At 35.3% G+C, this 25,173-nt stretch overlaps 1 protein-coding gene across 2 annotated transcripts in view; it reads left to right on the forward strand.

Annotated features, from left to right (window-relative positions):
- MYCBP2 (MYC binding protein 2) overlaps positions 1–25,173 on the forward strand; it is a 208,949-nt gene that overhangs the window by 53,854 nt on the left and 129,922 nt on the right. For both annotated transcript variants that reach the window (XM_040991268.1, XM_040991267.1), the window contains exons 16-20: positions 944–1,089; positions 1,385–1,486; positions 10,551–10,658; positions 16,722–16,841; positions 18,129–18,210. In XM_040991268.1, coding sequence (XP_040847202.1) covers positions 944–1,089; positions 1,385–1,486; positions 10,551–10,658; positions 16,722–16,841; positions 18,129–18,210 — 558 coding nt within the window. The remainder of the gene's footprint in view (positions 1–943; positions 1,090–1,384; positions 1,487–10,550; positions 10,659–16,721; positions 16,842–18,128; positions 18,211–25,173) is intronic.

The raw sequence follows: 25,173 nt of genomic DNA on the forward strand, positions 1-25,173 counted from the left end.
AACTTAAAAGGAGATCCTTGCCTTTAAAAACTCAGGCATTCACAAGTGGTTAGCTACTGCTATAGGTAGGTCATTACTCTTGCATTCTAAAAATCTGCGTATACAAGGTCCCGGCCAGGCCATCAAAATTTCTTAAGGATTGATCAATAAATAATGTAAAAGCTATAACTTTTAGAAACATTTACAATATATGAGACTAACACATTAATTCTTCATTGACCCTCTCCACAATTTCTTAGTGCTTGTCTTTGGATAATAAGCATATACCAGATGAAAAGGGACAAAAAGGAAAAACAGGTAATTGAACACCAGACTGGTAATTGAAAAGGCAGACTGGGAATTGAAAGCATCCAGAGAGGAAGAAAAGAGGGAGGGAACTCTGAGCTTGATATGTTCTGCTCCTTCACTGAAGATGCCAACACCTTCCTCAAACTAACCTGGTGGATAACAACACTGTTGGTTCTTTAGCCAAGCAATCTACCCAGGAAACTTAGTACTGTTATGCTTCACTAACTGTGAAAACTTGTAAAAAAGTATTCATTGTTAATAGTGGCCTTGAAAGTTACAGAATTCATTCATAATCTTTATGAAAATATACAATTAAGGAGTGAGCATTGTGGTGCCATGGGTTAAGCCATGCTTGTGGTGCATCCTTTTTGGAGTGATGGTTTGAGTTCCAGGTGCTCTGCTTCTGATCCAGCTTCCTACTAATGCACAGAAGTTGGCCCAAGTGAGTACCTGCCAGTCATGTTGGGGACTAGGATGGAATCCCAGGTTCCTGGCTTTGAAATGGCCTAGACTTGGCTATTATGGCCACTTAAGAGATTGAACCAGCAGATGGAAATTCTCTTCCCACTCCTCCTTCCCTCTTCCCCATGTCTCTCTCTTCTTCTCTTTTTAATGAAAGAGTAGAAGGATTTCAGTTAACCATTTCTTTTTAAAGGATTTGTGGGTGTGGCTCTGGAGAATCAGGCTGTGCTGTGTGTGGATGTTGTAAGGCTTGTGCAAGAGAATTGGACGGTCAAGAGGCACGTCAAAGAGGAATTCTTGATGCAGTGAAAGAAATGATACCTTTAGATCTTCTTTTAGGTAAGCTGGTTTAGTATACTAACCATTTTGTCCTCAACTTAGCAACTGTGGTACTGCACAGGATTTCTGTTGGATACCTGTTGAAACATCATAGTAGTTCATATGTACAATTGTTGATAGCCAACAAAATAGGCAATTAAGTAAGGAACAAGATTGGTGTTAAGAATTTTTGTAGAAAAATAATTGTTTTAGACAATGTTTTTACCAGTTTTTATTTTCTTGAGTTTGTATAGTTTTATAATAGCTATTAGGCAATATATGTTATGCAGCAGTTTTTTTTGTCTTAATTGTCCAGCTGTCCCAGTGCCTGGAGTTAACATTGAAGAACACATTCAGTTACGACAAGAAGAAAAACGACAGCGTGTAATAAGAAGACACAGATTAGATGAGGGAAGAGGTAAGGTGTAGCTACAGAGAAAAAAATTAGACATTTTTCTATCCTATGCTAAACTACTGAAGTTTGTGGAATAGACTTTTAAAGGATCATTAAATATTGAAATTGGTAACATTTGGTAACTCATGAGAAAATGGGTAAAATTCCTCAACGCATTTAAATTTTAACAGTAAGAAAATTTTGTAAAGTAAGATTGGGTTTTTAACCACAAGATAACTTTAAGATAAGCATTCTGTCAAGTATCAGTGACATAATGAATGACAAATGTTTAAAAATATGCTTTTCAGTTCTTCACCTAGTCTTAGGATTCATCTGTTTTATCAGAGAGCAATTTTAAGTTTAGCATAGTCTTTTCATTTCTGTTTCCCTTTAATATATAACTTCTATTACTTTGACATAGTTCTCATGCACTGCCTTCAAATCCAGGTCATAATTTTGTGTGTCTTTTTGGAAAAAGTTTATATTAGTTATGCATCTGAAGAGTTAGAAAAGCCCACAGATGTTTTTGTTTTGTTTTTACAAAGAAATATGTAGTGTTTATCATCTCATAGTTGATGTTCATTTCTTGACTTGAAAATTAAAATTTGCATTCTAATAAATATATGTATTTTGAATAAGCTGTTACATTACAGATGCTATTTTTGCCCATTAGGGTCTTTTCTTTGTAAAATTAAGACAAATTATTTCATAGGTATATGATTTTATTTTGCTAAGTAAAGCCTAGATTAAACATACTGTATCTTAAAACATTTACTAGCAGTGATTTGGTAATAAGTTAGATACATTTGTATTACCCATTTAGCAAGTATGTTTTTTTTTCAAGCTATTCTTTGTTTTAGTGTAAAGTCAAACACTAAAATCTGTGTTAAATTTTTACTATACTTGTAAAGTAAGTGTTTAGAACAAAACATTCTTAATAACATCTACTAAATAGTGTTCATGGAATGATACAGTGTGAATGTTTGCTGTTATCTTTGGCTTTGCTTGTATGAAATGAAATGTTAGAAAATAGAGTAACATGTAAGTTCTGGGTCTTTATAAAAATTATAATTAGGCAGTGATGTTTTTGTATTAATGACATGATTTACACAAGGTTGGTATTAAGGTTATCTCCGTTACCTGTGATTTTTTGTTTTACTTGGGAATATTAGGTTGAGTCATATGAATTGACCTGATATTCCAGCAATGTCATAGGTTTCCAAGTATAACCAGTCAATATGATGACATTTCCTTACCTAATGCTGTATATCCTGTTTCTTTGGTTTTCCTTTTGAAAAAGGCTGCTCTTCTTGTTGTGTAGTTTATGCTTGCATTTCCAAAATCAATGAATTGTGCATTGACAAATCAACAAAATTTGACTGCAGGAAATTGTTATTTATTTTAAAAGATATCATAGAACCTATAAAATATTAATTTTTAACTGTACTCATGTACTTGTCAAGAAATTCCTGTTAGTGAAATTTTGAAAAGAATTGTTTAATTTTAAGCTTAGACTGGTTGTAAGCTATTTGTGTATATTTTGTGGAAGTAGGTTTCATCCTCAGTTCTAACTATGGAGGCACTTCATTGGAAGCATTTTGTCTTGTTTGTGTTTTTCTGTTGAACTCGTGAATTTTTATCACCCCCTCTATGCTTGTTAAACCAGAATATTTAGTAAATGTATTTTCTTGATAATTTGTGACATTAAGGATCTCAGTTACAATAGTCTTTGCTTTGCACGGTATTGAAATTAACAAGAATCTACATGGAAGAACTACACCCTATATATTCCTATATATGTGTTAGTTAACATGTTGCTGTGCAAAGTGATGTCTGTTTTTACCTTTTGCTTATTTTATAAAATTTCTTTTAAAGAGGAATTCTAGCTGTGGATACATTTTTTTTTTTTTAATTCCAGCTTTAAAATCATGCTCAGTTACTTTGGAACTACTTATATGAAGTCTTTTGAAATAGTATCTTTTAGAACACTTCCATGATCTTATTTTTATACTTCTCAGCACCTTTAAAGCAATTTTATAGGAAAACCAATTTTTATAGATTAAAAAAAGAGGTGTTTGCAGAGATAATACTCAGTTACCTAGAGAAATAACTAGAAGGTAAATAAGGTTTATTAGTATTTTCCCAAGAGGTGAGAGAGTTTATAGGTAACTTATTTTCCAGTCATCACTACTTTTCACTTCTTACAAAATATACTAGTCTTATGGAATTTTTTAAATTTCCATTTAATTAGGTGTAAGAGTTTTTGTCAGGTGCTCCCTTTGCATTTTAGGATGGTGGCTCCTTTCAGGGTGTCAGCATTGCTGAGCCCTTGCTGGAGTGTAAGTCCTTGGTCCCAGCCCACACCTGTTGCCTGGTTAGCAGAGCACAGCGAATTCTCACCTGGCTACTCTGTGATGTTGATAGTGCAGTAGGTCGCTGTCCTAGGTAGGTGCTGTCACGGTTGGTTCTGCTAGCCTTTTCCGTCAGGATTACCTGGACCTGACAAGTTTCTAGGTTCATTGTCTTACACATTGTGTCTCTGGCTCTTCTCTGGCCCTGTGCTAGAGAAGACTCATGGACTTGCTTTGGCCTCAGGAGAAACAGAAATGTAAAATTTTTGTGTTTCAGCAGCTTCACTATTTGTTTTTTCTTTCCTGGCCACTGCTTGGTATTCTAGTAACTATGTTCCTGAGTGATTGGATTTTTCCCTGGATTGCTGTTCATAAATTTCAAAATTGTTATTTTAAATTATTTTACTTATCTCATTTGTTACCAAGTCCACGTTAATTGTGTCAAAGTTGATGGAATTTTAATCTCAGGTTCTCCTTTAACAGAATGTTACTGAAACCATAGGCACTTTGTTTTTGTAATGAATGTAAAACTTTGTTTAATTTTTAATACTCTTCTAGATATCTTTTTGGAAATTTATCTTTTTAGATATCAACAATGCTGATTGACAGATCTTTAATTCAGTAGTGCAAGTGATTATTGATATAGTGTTGATTAATTTTCTGGTACTTGTATTAGTAACTGAAGTTATTGCTCAATGGAATTAACTGTAGAAAGTTCTACATCGATAGATTAACTAGTGAATGAGTGTACCAATAATCTTTACAGTCCTTTTTTCAGAGTTCTATTCTATGAAAAACTAAACATAAATGTTGGCCACTTTTCCTTCCTTCCTTCCTGCCTTCCTGCCTGCCTGCCTACCTTCCTTCATGTCAAATCAAAGTCTTCTAATGATCAGCCATAGTGGGAGTATATGCATGGCCTGGCTTGCTTGGAACATGCCCATTTTATGCCAACTGTTGGGGCATGTATCTTGTTACTGCTCTCTTTCAACCGTTGTAGTCGCATTTGGATGATTATGAGATTGGCTTAGCTGTAGTGTACAGTGGTTAAGAGCTTCAGTTCTGAAGTTAGACTGAATCAAATTTACGTTATAGTTGCCATCAGTATATGACCTTGTGAGCCTCAATTTTCTTAACTTTTAAAGTGGTGATGGCAACTGTACCCACACAGGGACCTTAAAGATTAAGGGACATAGGTGAAAACTTGGAGTTTCTACTAAGTACTAAATAAAACAAAAATTTGACAGAGATAATATGCCTGTTTTATCGTTGAGCTTGATCTTTCTCTATGTCTGGCTTGACATTTTCTTACAACATTGGAATGCTAATCACAAAATCTGATTATTATTAAGAACAATCTCCAACAACTTCTCTATGTAAAAATAGTTGATTTGATTTTAAATGTGCTTTCTGTTTTAACATTAGAATATAAAAACAAATTTATTATAGGATAATTCCAGAATTGACTTGTTGCTCTTAGACTTTAAGTCCCTAAAACCATTTCTTTTTTTTTTTTTTTAAAAATGTTCTATATGTATTTTATTCGAAAGACAGATTCTACAAAGAGAGGGTCTTCCATCTGCTGGTTTACTCTGCAAATGGTCACAACAGCCAGAGCTGAGCTTATCTGAAGCTGGAAGTCAGAAGTTTGTTCTGAGTCTCCCACGTGGGTGCAGAGGCCCAAGGGGTTGAGTCATTCTCTATGCTATGCTTTCCTAGGCCATGAGCAGAGAGCTAAATCCTAATCCAACCAAAGTGGAGCAGCCAGGACAAGAACTGGCACCCAGATGCCATGACAGTGCAGTAAGGTAGGGGATTAGCTTGCTGTGCTACCATGCCGGCTGTTAAAACCATTTCTTGGATTGACACATGAGATGAAATATTAGTTATTATTCTAATGACATTTAAAAGTACCTTCAAATATTACATGAACCGTGTACAAAATACAAGTCAGAAATACAAGATTAGTAGAGTTTTCCATGCAAAATTAACTACCAGTAAACATGTGGTATAATATCTCATGATTTTTATACATGCTTTATTATTATTTAATATAGTTTTTTACTCTAATACAGGTTTCCTTTTTAAAAAAATTTTTGTTTATTTCAAAGACAAAGATTTTCCATCTGCTGGTTCATTCCACAAGTGACCACTGGGCCAAGCCAAAGTCAGGAGCTTACAATTCTGTCCAAGTCTTCAGTGTGACTGGCAGGGACCCAAGGACCTGGAACATCTTCCACTGTCTTCTCAGGTGCTTTAGTAGGGAGTTGAACCAGCACCCATGTGGGCTGCCATTGTCAAAGGTGGTGGCTCAACCTGTTTTGCTACATGCTTGCCTCCACGGATGTTCTTTTTGTCCTCCTTAAAGCTATAAAATTTTGGAGTGACTTTATTGCAAGTACTATATTGAGATAATAGAGAGTAGGTCAAGATTTTTCACAGCTATGTCCCTTGATTCTTTTACTGTTTACATTGTTTTAGCTTCATCTTCTAATAAGGTTTTACGGTTCACTTATTTCACTGAATTTTGTATGTATTATTATGTGACACATATTTTTGTACATTTGGTATCTTTATATTCCCTTTGCATTCTTCCTTACCAAATAAATGAGATTAATAGTCAGATAAAAGTCCACATTTTAGTCCACTGATTTATAATAATGTGCAGATATCTTTATATATATTTGCAGGTGCAGGCATATGTGCTTATGAAAGTGTGTTCTATTATATATCCTTTTCTCATTTCACAGTGTAACATGAGTACATACATGTAGTCAGTAATTATGGATCTGCCATATTGTTTGGTACCACATAGCACTAATTTTTTTAGTATATTTTTTATTCTGAATTTTGAATGGTGTGGTACAATTTTGTGTAGACTGGGATTCCCCCCCAAACTCCCACCCCCGTCAGATTTTTCCCATTTTGTTAACAATAGTGTAGTCCTTCATAAGGAATCATAATTCTGTCAGTCTTATTTAAGTGTAGCCCGACGTTGGTGGCACAGACAATGTCAATCCAGCATCCCATTGTCTACACATGTCCAACAGTTTCGTTGGGATTCCATCTTTCATCTGGATGCAGGGATGCATGTTCCATTTTATCCCACATCTGTATATGATAGACCCCAGTACTTCATCACTATACATTACCATAAGTGAGAAGCCATGAAACAAGGTCAACAACTGGTATGAGTTAGAACAGTCACAACAACAATATCAACAGCAAATTACAGTACCATGAAAAGAAAAGGCGCCACTGAGTAAACACATGAGTGACAAAAAGGAAACACAGAAGTCTCTTGGGAAAAATGATGCCATTGTATAACTCATGAGCCCATGATGAATTCGACTAGAGAAAGAGATTATCTGGAATGAACCAAACTGAAATACAAAACACCAAAACACATGGGAATCAGCTAAAAAAGCAAACAGTTAAAAAACAGTACCACATAATGCTTTAGAATGTGGTTATACTAGCTTATCTTGTTGATGGTCATTCAGATTATTCTCATACTTTGTGGGTGTTTTGCTCTATCAATGAATTTACTAGGCAGAGTGGACTTTTAAATTCCTATAACAGAGCTTCTCAAAATTAGAATCTGTGCCAGTGAGAACATAATTTCTCAATTTTTGCAGATATTTTATGTTGTTTTCAGATTATTTTAAATTTTTTGCTACAGTTAACATATTTATAATTATTTTGAGTTTTCTAAAGCAGGATATATTTCTAAAAGTGCAGCTGTTGACTTGAGGATTATCATTTTTTTGAGATATTTAAATGCTGATTCTGTTAATTCAGACTTCTTCATTCTTTAGTAACTCTTACTTTTGAATCTTTTGCTGTTTCTTCAGCATAGGCCACTTCTTTGCCTGAGCCACAGTCAAAGCCTGTGAACTGACCTTACCCCAATCTTACTTTTTTCTAAGCTGTTATTCACCTGCCTCAGGTTATACACAGATCAACACTTCTCTCTGTTAGGCTAATATTCTTCACTGTTCTTAGAATGAACTCCATGTTTTAATCTCTAGGGTTTCATTCTTTTTTTTTTTTAATTTTTTTGAGATTTATTTTTATTACAAAGTCAGATACACAGAGAGGAGGAGAGACAGAGAGGAAGATCTTCCGTCCGATGATTCACTACCCAATTGACCACAACGGCCAGTGCTGTGCTCCTGAAGCCAGGAGCTTCTTCTGGGTCTCCCACATGCGTGCAGGGTTCCAGGGCTTTGGGCCATCCTCGACTGCTTCCCAGGCCACAAGCAGGGAGCTGGATGGGAAGTGGAGCTGCCGGGAATAGAACTGGTGCCCATATGGGATCCAGGCGCGTTCCAGGTGAAGGCTTAAGCCACTAGGCCATGCCGCCTGGCCTGGGTTTCATTCTTAATTCTCATTCTTCTTCTCTTATTCCTTACCCTGCCATACTTTTGGTATTTCTGAACCTTTATAGTATTTGATGACTTTTTTATTATATCTCAATTTACATGAAGGTTTCTTGTATCCCTAAAATTTCTACTTTCTTGGCCTCTAATTCTGTTAGCTATTTTGCTTGCTGTTGTAGTGGTACATTGTCACAATTTCTTGTTTAGTGGTGTGCAAACCTACTCACCCTCAATTAGAATGCGTTTCTGGAGGCAAAAATGTGTTTTGTTTAGCGGTTATTCCCTGAACCTAGCGTGGGCTTCAAGTTATAACTTTGTTGACTAATGTGTAACAGTTTAAGGGCTTCTCGGCATGTCTGCAGTGAAGTTTTGCAGTATAAGATATTTTTTGGTTTTTTTAAAGATTTATTTATTTATTGGAAAGGCAGATATACAGAGAGGAGAGACAGGAAGATCTTCCGTCCGATGATTCACTCCCCAAGTAAGCGCATCGGCCGATGCTATGTTGATCCACAGCCAGGATCCAGGAACTTCTTCTGGGCCTCCCATGCGGGTGCAGGGTCCCAAAGCTTTTGGCTGTCCTTGACTGCTTTCCCGGGCTGTAAGCAGGGAGCTGGATGGGAAGTGGAACTGCCAGTTTTAGGACCGGCGCCCATATGGGATCCCAGTACATTGAAGGCGAGGACTTTAGCCACTAGGCCCGCTGCCGGCCCCATGATGATCTTAACTATCCATATTTGGTATATCTCCAAATTTCCTACCACTTTGTGCTCCATTATCTGTATTGCATGTTTTCTTGCTTTGTGTGTTTTCAGTGACTTTATAGTATTATTTAATAAATACTTGCTATTGGATGTCGCTAACTCAACTGTTGGTAATTGAGAATTGAGGTGTTAACCAGCAAATAGGAACTTTGTGTGTTTCTCGATTTCACTCTCTTGGCACTCGGCTCTATCCCTTAAATAAATAAAAATATTAAAAAAATGAGATAATGGTAATATAACCTTTTTACTATATTAATATAGTAAAGACTGCTTCCTGTTGTGCTTGGAAGCAGTTTTTAGAGAACTTTTTATTATATGCTTTATAAATCAGTTGAAAAATAGTGTTTGCCAAGGAAAGAGCGCTTTGTCCCTTTTGAAATGTATCAGCTTTCTACATTTTATAAAGTTTAATTTATGTAGTCTTGTTTTGAAAATAATTGGTACTACATTGCTGGGAAACAGTTTGATGTTTCTGTTAACATTAAATTAATCTGAACCATGGAATATGTTATCCTGGATTTTTCCTTAGAATAAAGCTAATGGAGTTTTCTCTGTGTAGAAACATAATTGAAATTTCTTCACCCAATTTTTGGTATACAGAGAATGATATTTTGACATTTAATTGAATATTCATTAAATTTAATTTTGTATTTTCCATTTGTCCTGTCATTTAAAAATTGCACTGAAGATTCATAGAAAGTCAAGAAAAATTTGCTTTAATTATAAATGCTCAGCAGCTGTTTACTATTATAATTCCCTTTTCAAATATTGTATGTTATGTTAAATTAATAGTGTTTTAAAATTTGAAGGTATATTTGGTGTTCCTAAAACTCTAGAAAACTATAATTTGTTTAATGAAAAGGAATTTTTCTCCCTAAGAAAAATATTGTGGAAAATAATTTTATTAAATTTAGTTTGACTATACATTTTATTCCATAAGTATTAAATGAGGGACAGTAACTAATTTGTGTGAGTATATATTTATGTGTATGTGTCCATAAGACATTTAAGGAAGAAGTGGCATAGGGAAGCGTGGTTAGTGATCTTCTGACATGTCATTTGGATTACTCTTTACTATCAGATTCAAACTGTGATTTTCTTCATATTTTCATGCACATGTACACGACCATAGAAATTTTTAAATTTTTGATTAGCCTTAATGTCTGTTTGATTTTAGTTATGTATCAAGATTGACTCAGACATTAAATGTGAAAGACCTTGTTAAAAGTTAATGATAAAAAATTATTCTTCGGTATTTCAATTAGATGTGTTTCCTTTAATTGAGTTACAAAGTTTAAATGTATATGATTTTTTAAAATTGTAAGAATTTGATTTATTTGGATTGACATTATCTGTTTGAAACTAGTACAGTATTTTTACAAGTATAAAATATGAAATATACATTTTACATAAGATGGAAATGTGACTAGGTTATGTTGGGGACGATAGAATGGGAGATTTGGAAGGAGAATATAATGTCCAAAACAATTAAGAAAAAATTCTCATGTGTTTTATATTTGACATATTTTGTTCATTGTGGTGTGTTCATCTTGTGAGCTTTCCTATGCACATACAAAATGTTTCTCCTCAGGCCCCCTTGTATTTGCTGGTCCTATTTTTATGAACCATCGAGAACAGGCTCTAGCCAGACTCAGATCTCATCCAGCTCAGCTAAAGCATAAACGGGACAAGCATAAAGGTATTTGGTCTTCCTTATCAACGAGGTGGGGTACTTTCCCAGCTTCTCCACTCATTTGAATTTCGTCTCTGGGAAATGCACAAATTGGGTTCTTCTACTTTGCTTCTGTCACTATGTATACTGAGGAGAAAGGTCATGATTAACGTGGTACTGTTGGTCCGTGAGTGGGGTGATTTTCTGTTTTGTTTTGTTTGTTTAATTTTATGGTACAGTTCCATAGGGTCTAGGATTTCCCTATGGGTGATTCTTTTATAATATTTTTTCTGTTAAACTTGTTAGAAGAAGATATTCTCCATTCCCTTCAAAATTTTATAAAATTTTAAAGTGGAAAAGGTAAAAAGTGCTTTCTATTATTCTTTATTATTTGCTGTTAGGTTACTGATCAAACATTTTACAATCTTTGGGTCTTACTTGGTTTCGGCAGGAGCTTTAGTTGCTGCTTTTATACTATGAATTAGCAGAGTTAGTAAATTCAGTGGAAAAACTGCTGACAAACCCTGCATAGGTTTTTTACTATTTTACTAGGTTTATAATATCCCGTTGGATAGAGGTGACAAACATACACGTGTGTTTCACATTTGAGCCTTTTGTTGAGACAATTGGAAGCCAAGTATAAGTCAGATAGCCTTCCTGTTTCTAAGCATCTCTACCACTTCCTGAGATGTTAGTATTCTCTGTTAATTGTTACAAAGCAAGCTTATTTTCTTTTAAACTGCTAGCTTTTGGTCAGCTAACAACAGTAAATAATTTCATGCAGAGAAATTATAAATTTTGTATCAATTTTGTTTTGATTAGTGAAATGATAGCCAAGGCAACAGCTTACACATAAGTGTAACATTGCTTACACATAAGTGTGCCAGCACTGTGCTCTTAAATGCCCAAGAAAAGCACTACAAAATATATGGGAACTTGTGAAAATGCACCTATCACATGGACAGATTAATTGCTTTGTGTGGATTATTATTCTTTTACTGTGAAAACTTCGGACTTAATTTTAAAAGCTTTCATGTACAGCAGCAGTACATATGTAATTTTATATTAATTGACTTTATTTCATTAAGCTTTCTAAAATTATCACACATAGAAAAAGCACAGAAAACACAAAGCGTGTTTTTAGTAGAAGCTCAAATAGAGGAGAACTTATTCTGTTTTGAAGCAATGAAAATCAAGAGTATTTTAAATCTAGTTAGCCATAGTAAGATTTGTGACTCCTTTTTTTACCAGGTGATCTAATAATATCATAAATGTTTAAAATCTAAGAGAATGTTCGGGGAATGCTAGGTAAATTAATTTAGTTTCCAGAATATGTGATATTTCATGATTTTTAAATATGCCACTATTAAAACAGATTAGCTTAGTATGTTTTCTCCCTATTTACATCACAGTATAATTCCCCCGAGACTGCCTGTTGTTAAATATTTGCGTTTCATAACGTTGCTTAGTTTTGCTGTTCTATGTTAATATCTTATGGACTAGCAGCTTTATTTCCTCTAGATTTTTTAATGAGATGCTAAATATATACCAGCTTTATGCATTTAAAGCACATTTTCCATGCCGTGCAGTGATTTGCTATACACATTTTACAGCAATCACTAGCTGTACTTCAGTTTTGTCTTTCCACAGGGCACTTCGTAACAAGGTCTTTTATACTTGGAGCAAGCTTCTTAGCACGACTTAACCTGTTTTGGGATTTCATGGCAAAGACCAACATTGGCTGGATTTGTGGTTTTGTGAAGTGATAGTTTAATTTCTTTACCTTTAAAATGAATTTATAGTGTAAATTATGATTTTTCAACTACTGACCTGTTTATGTAGGTTAATAATTTCTTTATTAATTTCTATACATTCACTAACCCTTTGTACTCCGTGTCCTATCATTTAATCATTTATTTATTGCCCTTCATCTTAATATTTTGTATTTTTACAGCCTTTGAGTGAATATTTTTGTACATGTGTTTTTCTTTGTTTTTCACTCTGTTGTGCAATTTTACCCATTGAGAAGTTCACTGTATTAATGCTATGCTCTGTCTTATAATGTTGGAATAGATTATAGGATGATAGTCGTTAAAAATTCCTAGACAGTGGCTGTTTTGCAGAAGCCTGACGTTTAAAAACTATGAGTTTATTGTTAGCAATAGTGAGTTCTAACATGGAAAATTTGGAGAACTTCTGACCGATTGATGAGAATTCAGAGGTCATGGAATCCATCTTATCAGGAAAATCTTGACTGAAGGCAAATTGGAGAATAAAGAGCTAAATCAATAGGTAGAATTGCATTTAACATATAGTATGTCACTCTAAAGTGTGACCATTGTATTTCAGATAAATTCCTGCGTTAAAATTCATTTCACCTACACAATGACTTGCACAGAGAAAATAACATATTTTAATAGGGAATACCTGTCTTTTTCAAATCTGTTAGAGTGTTGAAAAATCCTAAGGCATATTAATAAACATCTAAATGTATTTTATAACTGTTTTCTGTAGAAAATGGTACGATAAAATACAGGCTTTGAAATTAGGCCTCAGTTTTAATTATAAATTAATCATTTACTACTACTGCATGCCTGTGGATAAATTTGTTAGTCTTTTAGATTTTAGTGCCTCTATTGTAAAAACAAAAATATTAGTTCTTAAATGATTGGATCAGTATGACAACTAAATTATGATTATTCTTATGGGTTTGCACAGAGGAATCCTCCATGATGTTTAACTTTAGTTCTTTGAAATGAATTTTTTGGCATAAAACCTGAGATCTGTTACATGTGTAGTTAATGTAATTTTACAAAAAAGATTCATGCTGTCAAGCCATTTCCTGGTGGAAAAAATTTATGAGCCTTACTTATAATCAAGCTACAAATTTGCTCTACCAGATATGACTGGCCACATAATTCCCTTAATTCAGTTAATTTACTTATTGAATTGCTTAAGCATTAATTTTCTCATCTATAAAATGGAGAAATATGATGCTTATATCATCAGATTACTATATTACTGGTTTTAATATAAAGCAGCAATAGTGAATATTGAATTGAGTGCATTTCATAATCATTTTGCTTAGTCTTCATAAGGACCTTGTGAGGTATGTAATAGTATTGCTGTTGTGTGGATAAGAAGGTTAAGACTTAGAATGGCTGCTTTGTCCAGCCATCCTGCTGCTAACCAGTGAGAAAGCCAGGATTCCAGGCAAGGTCCAGAGGCTTTGATCCACAGAAGCACTTACCCACTGATTTTTAACTGTAGCATAGAGCAAAATTGCAGCTTGTCTTCTACTCCTGGTATTTTAATGATTTTGCTTAAAATACTTAGTTCTATGATTAATTTGCGTAATGATGATTGCTCTAACAAAAGATAAATTTAGTTCATTTAAGTTGAAAGGTAGTCACTTAGGTATTAAGTCCTTTTTTCTTTGTGGATACAGTAATTCATATACATGGCATGTGCATAATATCTGATATGTATCTACCAAAACAGTATAGCAAGGCGACATTAACAGTTTGAATATTGGATGATAAACTGGCACATAGGAATGTATACATGTGGAGGAAAACACAGACATGTTAAGAATCAACTGTTTCCACTGGAAATCTGATTAGGTGTTATTGCTGCCTATTAAGACTTTACTGAATAATGAGCCTGAGCAGAATTAATCTGAATTTCACATTTTTATTCTTGAATTATACTAAATTTCTGGCTACTTAATAGGTAACTTTTTTCCTAAATTTTTAAATTTTGGAAATTGTATGTTTTTTTACCTCATGTATGAGATATATGTATATATTTATACACAATATAGACTCTTTCAAATGTTTATTTAAACCTGCTGTCACTTAATGATCAAAAATCTTAGCCTTCTTTTTGATTTGTAGTATTTTCCCCAGTTAAAATAGTTGAACAATTACTTTATATAAGTATAGAATGTTCAGATGCATAGGAATAACATGTTTCTAGTAAATTAACCTCTAATAATGGCTGCTAGTTTTTAGTTGCTATACTTTTTATTGCAGTAAATTGTTAGATTTTTTTTTTAATTCTTTCCTGACACTATGTTTACATTTTGGGATTTGTATCTGTACTTACTCTGCAACTCAAGGGAGTGACAGCATGATTAACTCCAAGGTATAAGGTTATACTAGTCATCAATACATTTATGCAAAAATGAATGATACTTGATAATTTAGTGACATCTAGAAAAATTATTTGGACATAGTATGTTTTCCCTGATAAATCAAATTGGATTCTAGTAATTTGATAATTTTACCTAAGGTAAAACTATAACATTCTTTGTATCTGGTATCTTATTAAATAGCCCTTGGACATTTCTGTATTGGTTTTAGTGTTAGGCTATCCTGTGTATTTTAGCATGATCCTATCTTGGAAAGATAAGGAGGCTTTGAATTAAGAGTATGTTTTATGGGATAAATGAAACTGAAATTTGTGATTTTGTTTTTGTTTTTTTTTTATTTGTGAAACCAGAATTAGGTAATTTAGCAGAAATCATATTCTTTATCCTACTATAGTAAAACCTCTCACTAATTCAGAATTTATGATACATCAGTTGCAATATTTGTGATATTTTTGCTAAAAATTTCAAAGTAATTTCTTCCTCTGAATTTTCAGGGTCATACTTTTAAGGGGAAACCTGTCTAAAATCACTAGCTTTTCAAACCAAGGGCTCAAGAAATGAAGGATTCCTTCAACGTGCCTTCAACCTCTGGGTCCAGCAGTTAATTCTTGTATGTTAAAGGACTTTTATGTTTTTGGTACATTTTTATGTAATTTTGGCATATTTTGAAACATAATGAAGATGACCAGATTCTATTTATTGTAACATTCAGTTTCGTCTATAATCTGTACTGCCTGAAGGTAACAAAACTGAATTTTTTCTAATTGTTCTATGATTAAGACTTTCACTAAGTCACATGGGCTTAACTTTTCTGTTATTCCGAATTGGTGAGGTTTTACTGTCCTAGTGTTATAAAGATTTTAAAACTGTATGAAGCAATAGAGTCATTTAGTTTTAGAAAGGGAAATCACAGTTTAGCACAATTTTTGTTTTCCTTGCATATTAAAGATTGCATAAAGAAAGGAAATGTGAACATGAAATGATTTTCTGTTTAGCATTGTAGGGTGGATAATCAAAATGCAGATAAAAAAATGTGAGATTCACATTTGTCTTTGTATCATGTGCAGCTCTTTAGGGTTTCTATACCAAGAGTGGGTTAGACCAGCTGACGTTTTGCATTTCCTTTCGGATTTGTAGTTACTGAATGCAAGGAATTTGACACAAAGGTCATGTTTTAGTAATGAAACCCATATTTTCTTTAATTATGCATTCCAAGCCAAAGATTTTATATTGTGGAATGTGGTTTTTGATGCTATAGCTACAGTATGAGAAAATTTAAAGTCACATGTAGAAACCAGGGCTGGGTTTGAAGCAAGCTTAATAGAAGGGATCATGAACAGAAGGCTAGTGGAAGGAAGGAATGGAAGCAGAAGGAAGCTTACCTTCAGAGTAGCAATTGGGGCAGGAAGAAGTCTGCAGTCAGAATATCTGAAAAATAAGGTGGGACAGGAGAGATGAGTGAGAGTACAGTGTTGTACTACAATTGTTTAGTCTGTATGTTCTAAAGTTCACTTGAGGTAAATACACTTTGTAAAATGGCTAGTACTAACAATATCACTAGTATAAAGTAATTGAGTGACTCTGCATGCGGTTTAATGCAAACTAAAATTTTCCATATAAATTTAAAGTTTTCCTTTTAAAATTTTATTTCTGTAACTTCATGACCCATTTTCCTTATGAAACTGATTAGCTTTATAGGTTTTAGCCATAACCAAATCTCACCTGTTTTTTTATTGGTTTGCCAATACTTGTAAAATATTTATTCAAAGTTGCTTATTTGCAGGTAGATTCTTGATCTATCATTTCTAACAGCTACAATTCTTCTTGCTTATTAATTCCTTTTTAACGTTTTTCTCTAATTCTTCCCCTAGTAAACTGACTTAAAATTTTATTTTGAAGATGAGTAATGGTTTAATTGTAAATTGTAACACTTACAGATGGAAGTGGAGAAAGAGGAGAAAAGGATGCAAGCAAGATCACAACATACCCTCCAGGCTCTGTGAGATTTGACTGTGAGCTCCGGGCGGTGCAAGTCAGCTGTGGATTTCACCATTCAGGTAGCAGCTGGAACTTTAGGGTATAATTGCATTTTTACAATTGTGCTAAATAACTTAGCTATTTAGTTTTAATAAGCCTCATCATTAATTATTCAGTGAAACAATATGTGGCAGTATATCTTAAATAAGAACTTTGTATTTATTGTAGAGTTACAAAAGCTGTGGTGTAATGGAGCATGTACCATACTTGTCCAGAGATATGATTTCTGTTCTAATTTTAGATTTTCTTTTGTGATTCAACTCTAGAAGTTCCTGAGGATGAAATAGTCTCTGAAATCCTCTTCAACTCCAGAATATTGTGTTTTTTTTATAGCATTGCTCATCCCATGTTTTGTTAATGTTCAAGGAGAAAGGTGCAGCAACAAACTTACCTGTCTTCAAATATAGAAAATAATGAAATTCTTAGCAGTTATTGACTTTGGGCTTAATAGCTTAGGATATACCTCAGTGACATAAAATGTTAAATTCTGATATTATTCAATAAGCAGACACAGATATTGCAAGTTTACCTTGCAGGTTCCTAGGGAGGAGAAGCAACCTCAAGACATGGGGCGACAGTGCTATCTTTTGGCAACTGACAGAATTTATTTCCAGGGTTTCAGTTTTTATACATTTCATGAAACAGTGGTTCAAACATAACTCAGAATTAGATCATGTCTAAGAACACAGAGTACAAAGATGCTAATAAGGTGACTTAGTCAGTTATTGAAACAGGGAATAGATAAAGAGTACTGTCCGTCCTTAATTGACTAGACAGAACACAGATGCCTCCTGTCTTCAAGGAGAGCACGAAAGCACATCCAAGGACTCACTGGGGGCAAGAGCACACTGTCGGGGAGAGGCCTTCTGCCTTCTCTTTCCTGGAGCCTCTTGTCAACAGGGTGCCACAGGCCGCCGCTGCCCCCTCCTTCCTACGGGCTGTGTTCCAACAGATAAAACATCATTTCAGGAGATGTTACTCATAATTGTGTGTAGCTCCAACCCACTAAGTATTTTCTAAGATGTGAAAATATTATTTGAAGAGTAATATTTTTTTCAGATTTACTGGATGACCTGAACCAGTGTTGCTCAGTACTAATGTTTTAAATGATTTTCGGAAGAGATTTCTATATATAATGAGATGCATGCTTTTTAATGATCTACACATTATTTTCTAAAATTATATTTTTATTATTCACATGTTTTGGTTACCTATTTTAAATGGATTTTTAAAAGTTAATCAGCGAAAATCACTGGGAATGTGAAATCTGATATAATGAAGATTTTTACAGTATGTTTTTGTTCCAGTGGTCTTAATGGAAAACGGAGATGTCTATACATTTGGATATGGGCAGCATGGGCAGCTGGGACATGGAGATGTCAATTCCAGGTACTTGGTAACTTTTTATTTGAAAAAATTTTTGCTTTTATTTTTAAATTTATGTTTCTAGAATTGAAATAATGTAACACTTTTTTTTCCAGTGTGGCCCATGAATTATTAATGGTTTCTGATTTTGTGGTTAAGTGCTTTTATACAGATAAATAATTATGGTTATAACAAAGTTCCGCCATATACTTAACAATTATTGTGTTTTATAAAAGCCATCCTTGGTGGGAATTTGGGGAAGGGGGTGGGGAAATCCAAGACCTTATGGAATTGTACCATAAAATTCAAAACTTTAAAACAACAACAACAAAAAAGCCTTCCTTGTAAAATAGAAAGCAGAGTGAATATCCCCAAATTATGTTTTTGTTAAGAAAAAAAAAACTCAACAATAAAATCAGTCGTATTATTTGATCTTGTTTTGAAATTTTGTCTAACACAAAGCTTTCGAATAATTTTCAAATACAACCTCTTTGTTTGATATTCTAGTTTCAATTATATCAGTGAACAATTGTGATTATGATAGCACCTACTACTAATAGCCATTTCCTAGTGTCCATTTCCAAGTACAGTTGATGATTGAGTTTTAGTTGGTGACAAATGGTACTTTCTCAACCTTCATTGCAGCAAGGTATGGCCCATGATCTAAAGAGATAACATGAAACCTTGGAACCAGAATTAAAGGAAAAGCGGATGCCTTACCATTTTCCCTACTCCACCCTCCCCCATACTCAGCTTACTCTCTGGAATACATGCATGGTAGGAGGAACCGGAGATGTTGTCATAGAGATCATAAGGTGGAGACCATAAACCGAGAATGATAGACCTACATCATAAAAATGACTTGTGTGTCTGACACAGAGAACTGCCACATGAGCTTCATACAACTGAGTACTGCTTAAGTGAGAAGTTAACTTCCATTCTAAGTTCCTATGCTGTATTTTTCAAGTCAGAAGTGAAGTCTGACTTTAGAGAGAGTTCTTTAGGTTGGAACTAATAGAAAACTCTTCATGTTTTTCAAGTAACAGATGCCCAGGTAAGAATGTATGTACAAAGGAATTGTTAGACGAAAGCTATGAAACATAAAGTAGGGAAAAGCAGACACAAACCACGATAGAGATCTTATCCTTATTAAAGAAGAGAAAGAAGGAAGATTATAATACAACTTTGTGAAAATATCAGTTAGGCCTCCCCATGGTGAGGTTGCCTTGGAAGAATCCTACATTGGGCAGAAATAAGATTCCCCATTTCACTATGCCTGTGGCTTGGTAGCATCCCAGGAGACAAATGACTTCATGTTCCAAAGGGTGCAGTACCTGAAGCTGTTGAAGTCTGCCGCCAGCCACAGCTTGTTTCAAAGGCAGTTGGAGTGATTTAAGGGTATGGCTTCTTCACATTGGACACCAGACTTATTTGTGAATGTCAGAGAAACAACTTCAGGTCAGACCTGACAAAACAATTCAGGGTTACCACAAGAACCCACTATTGTGTTTGTTTCAAAGCTTTATTTTTGTTTATTTGAAAGGCAGAGTTTATAGGCAGAGAAAGGGAGAAACAGAGACCTATCATCTGCTGGTTCAATCTCCAAATGACCTCTACAGCTGGAACTGGGCCTTCAGGAGCTTCTTCCTGGTCTCCCATGTAGGTGTGAGGGCTCAAGTATTTAGGGCATCTATCTCTGCTTTCATTGGCACATTAGCTGGGAGCTGGATCAGAAGTAGAGCAAGCCAGATTTGAATAGGTGCCCTTATAGGGTGCAAGCATTGCAGAGAGCAGCTTTATCCACCATAACTCTAGTCCCCAAGAACCCACTTACTTTCTTCCTTTTCCTTCTCCTCTCTTTTTTTTTTTTTCACCCAATCTCCCCACCTCTTCTCTGTCTCTTTTAATTTGAAAGGCAAAGAGATGGAGAAATGAAGTTCCCAACCAGTGATTGATTTCCTAAATGCTCACACTGCCTGGGCAGGGCAGGGCTGAAACTGGGATGAGGGATATAAAACCAGATCTCCTATGTGCATGATAGGAGCCAGTACCACTTACTGTCAGGAGAACACGCGTTCTTTTGGATTATACACTTTTTTTTTTAAGATTTATTTACTTTTTTATTAGAAAGACGAATATACAAAGAGGAGGAGAGACAGAGGAAGCTCTTTCATCTTACGGTTCACTCCCCAAGTGACCGTAATGGCTGGAGCTGAGCCAGTGCGAAGCCAGGAGCTCTTCCAGGTCTCACACATGGGTGCAGGGTCCCAAGGCTTTGTGCCATCCTCAACTGCTTTCCCAGGCCACAAGCAGGGAGTGGATGGGAAGCAGGGCCACCAGGATTAGAACTGATGCCCATATGAGATCCCGGCGCGTTCAAGGCAAGGACTTTAACTACTACACTATTGCGCTGGGCCCAGATTATACACTTTATTTTCTTCTCTCTTACAATCAGCACACACAGTTCTGTTACTGCCACAATCAAGAGGATGTCAGAATAGGGAAAGGATGAGAATTTCTCTTTCTCTCGATATGATATAAAATCCAAGGTTCTTATTCAGTGTTATGCCGTAGAATAGTGATTCTGTGATTGATTGTGTAGGAAAGTACTTGGTGGACCTGCTTCATGGCTTGATTGGCATATCCTCCTGCAAGAGCCAACATCTCTTATGGGTGCCATTTTTTATTTCCAGTATTCCACTTCTCATCCAGCTCCAAGCTTATGGCCTTGGAAGGCAGTGGAGGATGCCTCAAAGCCTTGGGACTCTGCACCTGCATGGGGGATCTGGAGGAAACTCCAGATTCCTGGCTTTGCATCGTTCAGCTCTGGCCATTATAATCATTTAGGGAATGAGCCAGTGGGTGTAGGATCTTTCCCTCTCCTCTATATATCTGATTTTCCAATGAAAATAAAACTTAAAAAAAAAAAAACCTTTGGCAACTTAGTGTTAGATTACTCCCTGAAGACTTATAGTAACAAAATATATAATAATTCATATATTTTTATATAATATATAGTAGTAATAGCAAATAATGAAAGTTTTTAATTATCAACATCACCATTATCATTGTTATTTTTTAGTTGTGGTTATTTTGTCACATTAACTGGGCACATTGCGTGGCAGTTAGACTAGTTTAGCCTTAGAACTTTGTGCAGTAAATTAATAAATATTTGACTTTGGATTTGGATGTCATTCCCCTCAAATAATTGGCAAGTAGCTGTATTTCTTGGAGTTGTCTGATTTGGAGAGAGAAATAATGAAAATGATGACAAAAATGTAGAACTGTTGTCAGATTGTTAGATTGCTCTCTGATGTGCACAATCAGTAGTTTAAGTACCAGTTCCAGCCGTACCACACTAAGCTATCAGGCTACTGAGAGGGTATGACTCCTGCCAGCGTTGTCGTGGAGCAGATACGATGCCCACATTGTTCGTTGCAATGCCTGGGTTCAGGTTCAAATTCTGCTTCTGATCCTACTTCCTGCTAGTGTGTTTCCAGGAAGGAAAGCAATGATGGCTTGAGCTTTTGCCCATATCTTCCCCTCCCCTCCCCCTAACCCCTTCCCTCATACACACGCACACATAGGAGACAAGGATTAAGCCTAGATTCCTAACTTCAGCCTGGCCCATCCACAACTGTTGCAGGTATCTGGCAAGACATCCAGCAGTTCTAAAGATTGTATCTTTCAAATAAATAAAAATAAGTGGATAAAGCTTAAAAACAAAATAGCAAAGAAGTGGCTTTAAATATGATTATACCAATGAGCACTATTCCTTTATTTATAGTGGCTTCCTCATGTGACAATATCATGGAAGTTAACTCAGTATTTGGAAAAGCTTGAATGTATCATCCTCATGAAATATGAAAACCTCTAGTATTGAAAAAGAATATGAGGATTTTACAGGATCACTTTCTCAAAACACAAAGTTTCATTTTATTAATTTGGTTGAAACTGGGGCCCTGATGACGTGGTGTGGGAAGCACTAAACTGGATAACATAGTTTAGTCAAACCTCCACATTATGCCTAGTGGCTTAGAAATCTATTAAGACGGCCTCAGTGATAAGCATTCTAGGTAGCTGTTTGCCTGGATCTGTGTTGGATTAGGAAGATAGAAGCCAAAAACTGAGTAATTGAGGAGAAAGGAATGGATCTTTCCTACAGAGGAAAACCCCAGAGAACCAAAGCCTCTTGAGTATATGTACATCAGCCACCAGAAAGCTTTATGCATATGCTTATTTAATTGAAATTATTAGAGGGCATTATTGAACTGTTGATAACAGCTAAGTATTATTAATAAAAGTTTGTTTTGTAGCACACGTTAGTGGGTTGATTAACCTGAGATAAATATAGTGTTGAATGATGATGAAGGTAGAGAAATGTAATTGATATTCGCTTTATTTAATGGGACTTCCTGCAAAAAGTGCCAAGTTTAGGTTCAGGGGTGGATACTGATTCTAATCATTTGTTAGCTGTGTGATCAAAAAGGGGTCAGTGCAGCTCCCTCAGAGGACTGTGTAAAGACTTCAGTGAATAGATGCTATTAGTGTACTAAGCACAGAGTAAGTGCTTAGTAGGTGTTAGCTGTTACTGTTGCTGCTTTTAAAATGAATGTCAGAAGGCTCATGTGGACTTTTCTATAGCTACCCATGACAGGAGTCTTGGTTCTTTCTTTATTTGCTTATTTTATTCAACATTCTGCTGTATCTCACACTTCCAGCTCTTTTGCTATTTTTAGTCAATTTAAACCTTGAGACTGGGAAAGAAACTATATACGTCAGGTGCTTTTGTTTTCTTTTTGACAGTAGGATTCTGATAATTCTTATGTTCCAGAGTTTCATCTTTTTCTTACTTTCCTGCCCTCCTGCGAAATTTTTGTGTTTGCAACCATACAAACAAAATTCAGATATTTGCTTTGGCTCTTACCTGCAGTGCTTCTGTGCTTTACCTTAACCTCAGTTTTCATATCCCATCGGATTGTTTTCAAATTCATGTAACATATATGTAATCCTCTGTTAGTCTTACATTTTCCAATTTTTTTTTATTATTGCTTACATTGTATTATGTAGTACAGTTTTATAGGCGCTGGGGATTCCCAATTTTTTTTTAATGTATTCCCTAGAATTACAAGAAGAGTTCCAAGACTGTGTACTAGATATGGCACCAACTCTTGGAGAAATCTTTTAATCTTACCAGTTGCACCATGGAGTTCTTCTGATAGTGAACCACACATTTCATATGAGAATGCTCTGTAAACTATAGATAGGGAAGCTGTTGCAGAAACTCTCCCTTCAAGTCCTTGTTTTTTGTTTCTCTTTCCTCCATGTTAGTCGTTGCCTTTATTCAGAGTTAACCCTCTGTGTACATATTTTTCTCACTTGTTACAGTTGTGAGTTGGGACTGATCCTGTGTTTCTTTTCTTGACCTCTTAATGAGCTATTTTTCTATGACATTGGCAGTTGCTCCGTGACCTGATAGAGGATCTAGCGTAGCTTCAATTCGAACTTCTTAGACTTAAGTCCATAATATGCTGGCAACGTCTGCAAACATCTGTAATCAGATGGCAGCTTTTTGTTGTTGTTGTTATATAACCCTAAGTTTCTTGCCTTTGTGCTTATTACTGTTTGTAGTCCCTAACACCCTGTATCTTTTTGTACTCTTCACCCTTTTTACTTTATTCCATGTACCTGTAGTAAGAAATTGCTATTTTACCTCTTCACCCATACACTTACTAGTAATCTCACCCTTTTGGTACTACTGATCCTAGGATGTGGTACAACTTCAAGCATGAATCGGCTTGTCTGTGTTTTTCATGCTGTGTTTAGGTTTTTGGATAGAAAGCATGTGCAGGTTGTTCTGTCATTTCCAGAGTGAACCAGCCCTCACCAATGGAACTATAATCTGCTTGAAGTACTTGAGAAATTGATGAGAAAGATGGGTCATCTCTCAAAAAAAAAAAAAACATAAAAGCACATACAAAGGTTTAATCACATGCATGGGAGGTTCACAGATCCTGCACAGCACTCATGGTCCTTTAATCTAGGCTATCGCACCAGGCCCTGATCCTGCTATTAATGTGCTTCTTCACTATATTATTCCTGCTCCAATTTTGAAGTTCTTTGTTCGTTCATTGTTTTTTTCCAGAACAGGACCTCCACTCATACTACAATTAAAAAAAAAATAAGCCATTAAATAGGAAATTCTTGAGCCAGGCAATCCTGCACATCTACCTACATCCTTGTCTGCCCCTTTCTGGATGTGAATGTGATGGAGGCACCTGCTATGCTGTAATTCCTATCTAATTTTTCCTTGGAGATCTGCCCTTTACTCATGAATATAGTTTCCTGGATCCTTTCTGACATATAACTTTAGCTTCTACATCTCAGTCTTAAAAACTTGAAGTGTCCTTCACCATCATTTTGGTTTTAGCTGTTGGTTCTAACTTGAATTAGTACTAGAGTACTTGACAGTGGTTTTTGATTTTCATGTTCTCTTACCCCACATTTAGTTCCTTATATGCTATTGTGAGTAGCCTACTTCCAATAAGAAGTCTCTTTTGCTAAGTCGAAGTTCCTTGCATGTTTTTTTAGAGTACTTTGTACCCACCTTATTTTCCCCCCTGGAAATTACCTGTTCCAGTCGCTTGCCTTATGCCACATTTCCTTAGAGTTCTTTCTGCCTTTCTTGCTTGTGCTAGATATGTGTGGTGTGAGCGCTTCCCCGTGCCTTCTCCGTACCTAAGGCACTAGAAGAGACTCAATAGAGGGTGAGAACTTTTCTATTCATAGTGGTCTTCCTAGATCACATTTATTCTCAGAGCTTAAGTGTTACCACTGTTCATTTCATTGTTAAAAGAAAAACAAATCTTCCTTGCCTCATGTTGATTACCTGTCCCATTTGTCTAGTTAGATCTGTTCCTTGCATAACTGTCAGATTTATCCATTCCTTTCACTTTGTCTTATTCCCAATTCAAGTGTTCGTCAACT

The sequence above is a fragment of the Ochotona curzoniae genome, unplaced genomic scaffold, assembly GCF_017591425.1.
Source record: "Ochotona curzoniae isolate NIBS_2020 unplaced genomic scaffold, NIBS_Ocur_1.0 contig_64, whole genome shotgun sequence".
Taxonomy (NCBI): Eukaryota; Metazoa; Chordata; class Mammalia; order Lagomorpha; family Ochotonidae; genus Ochotona; species Ochotona curzoniae.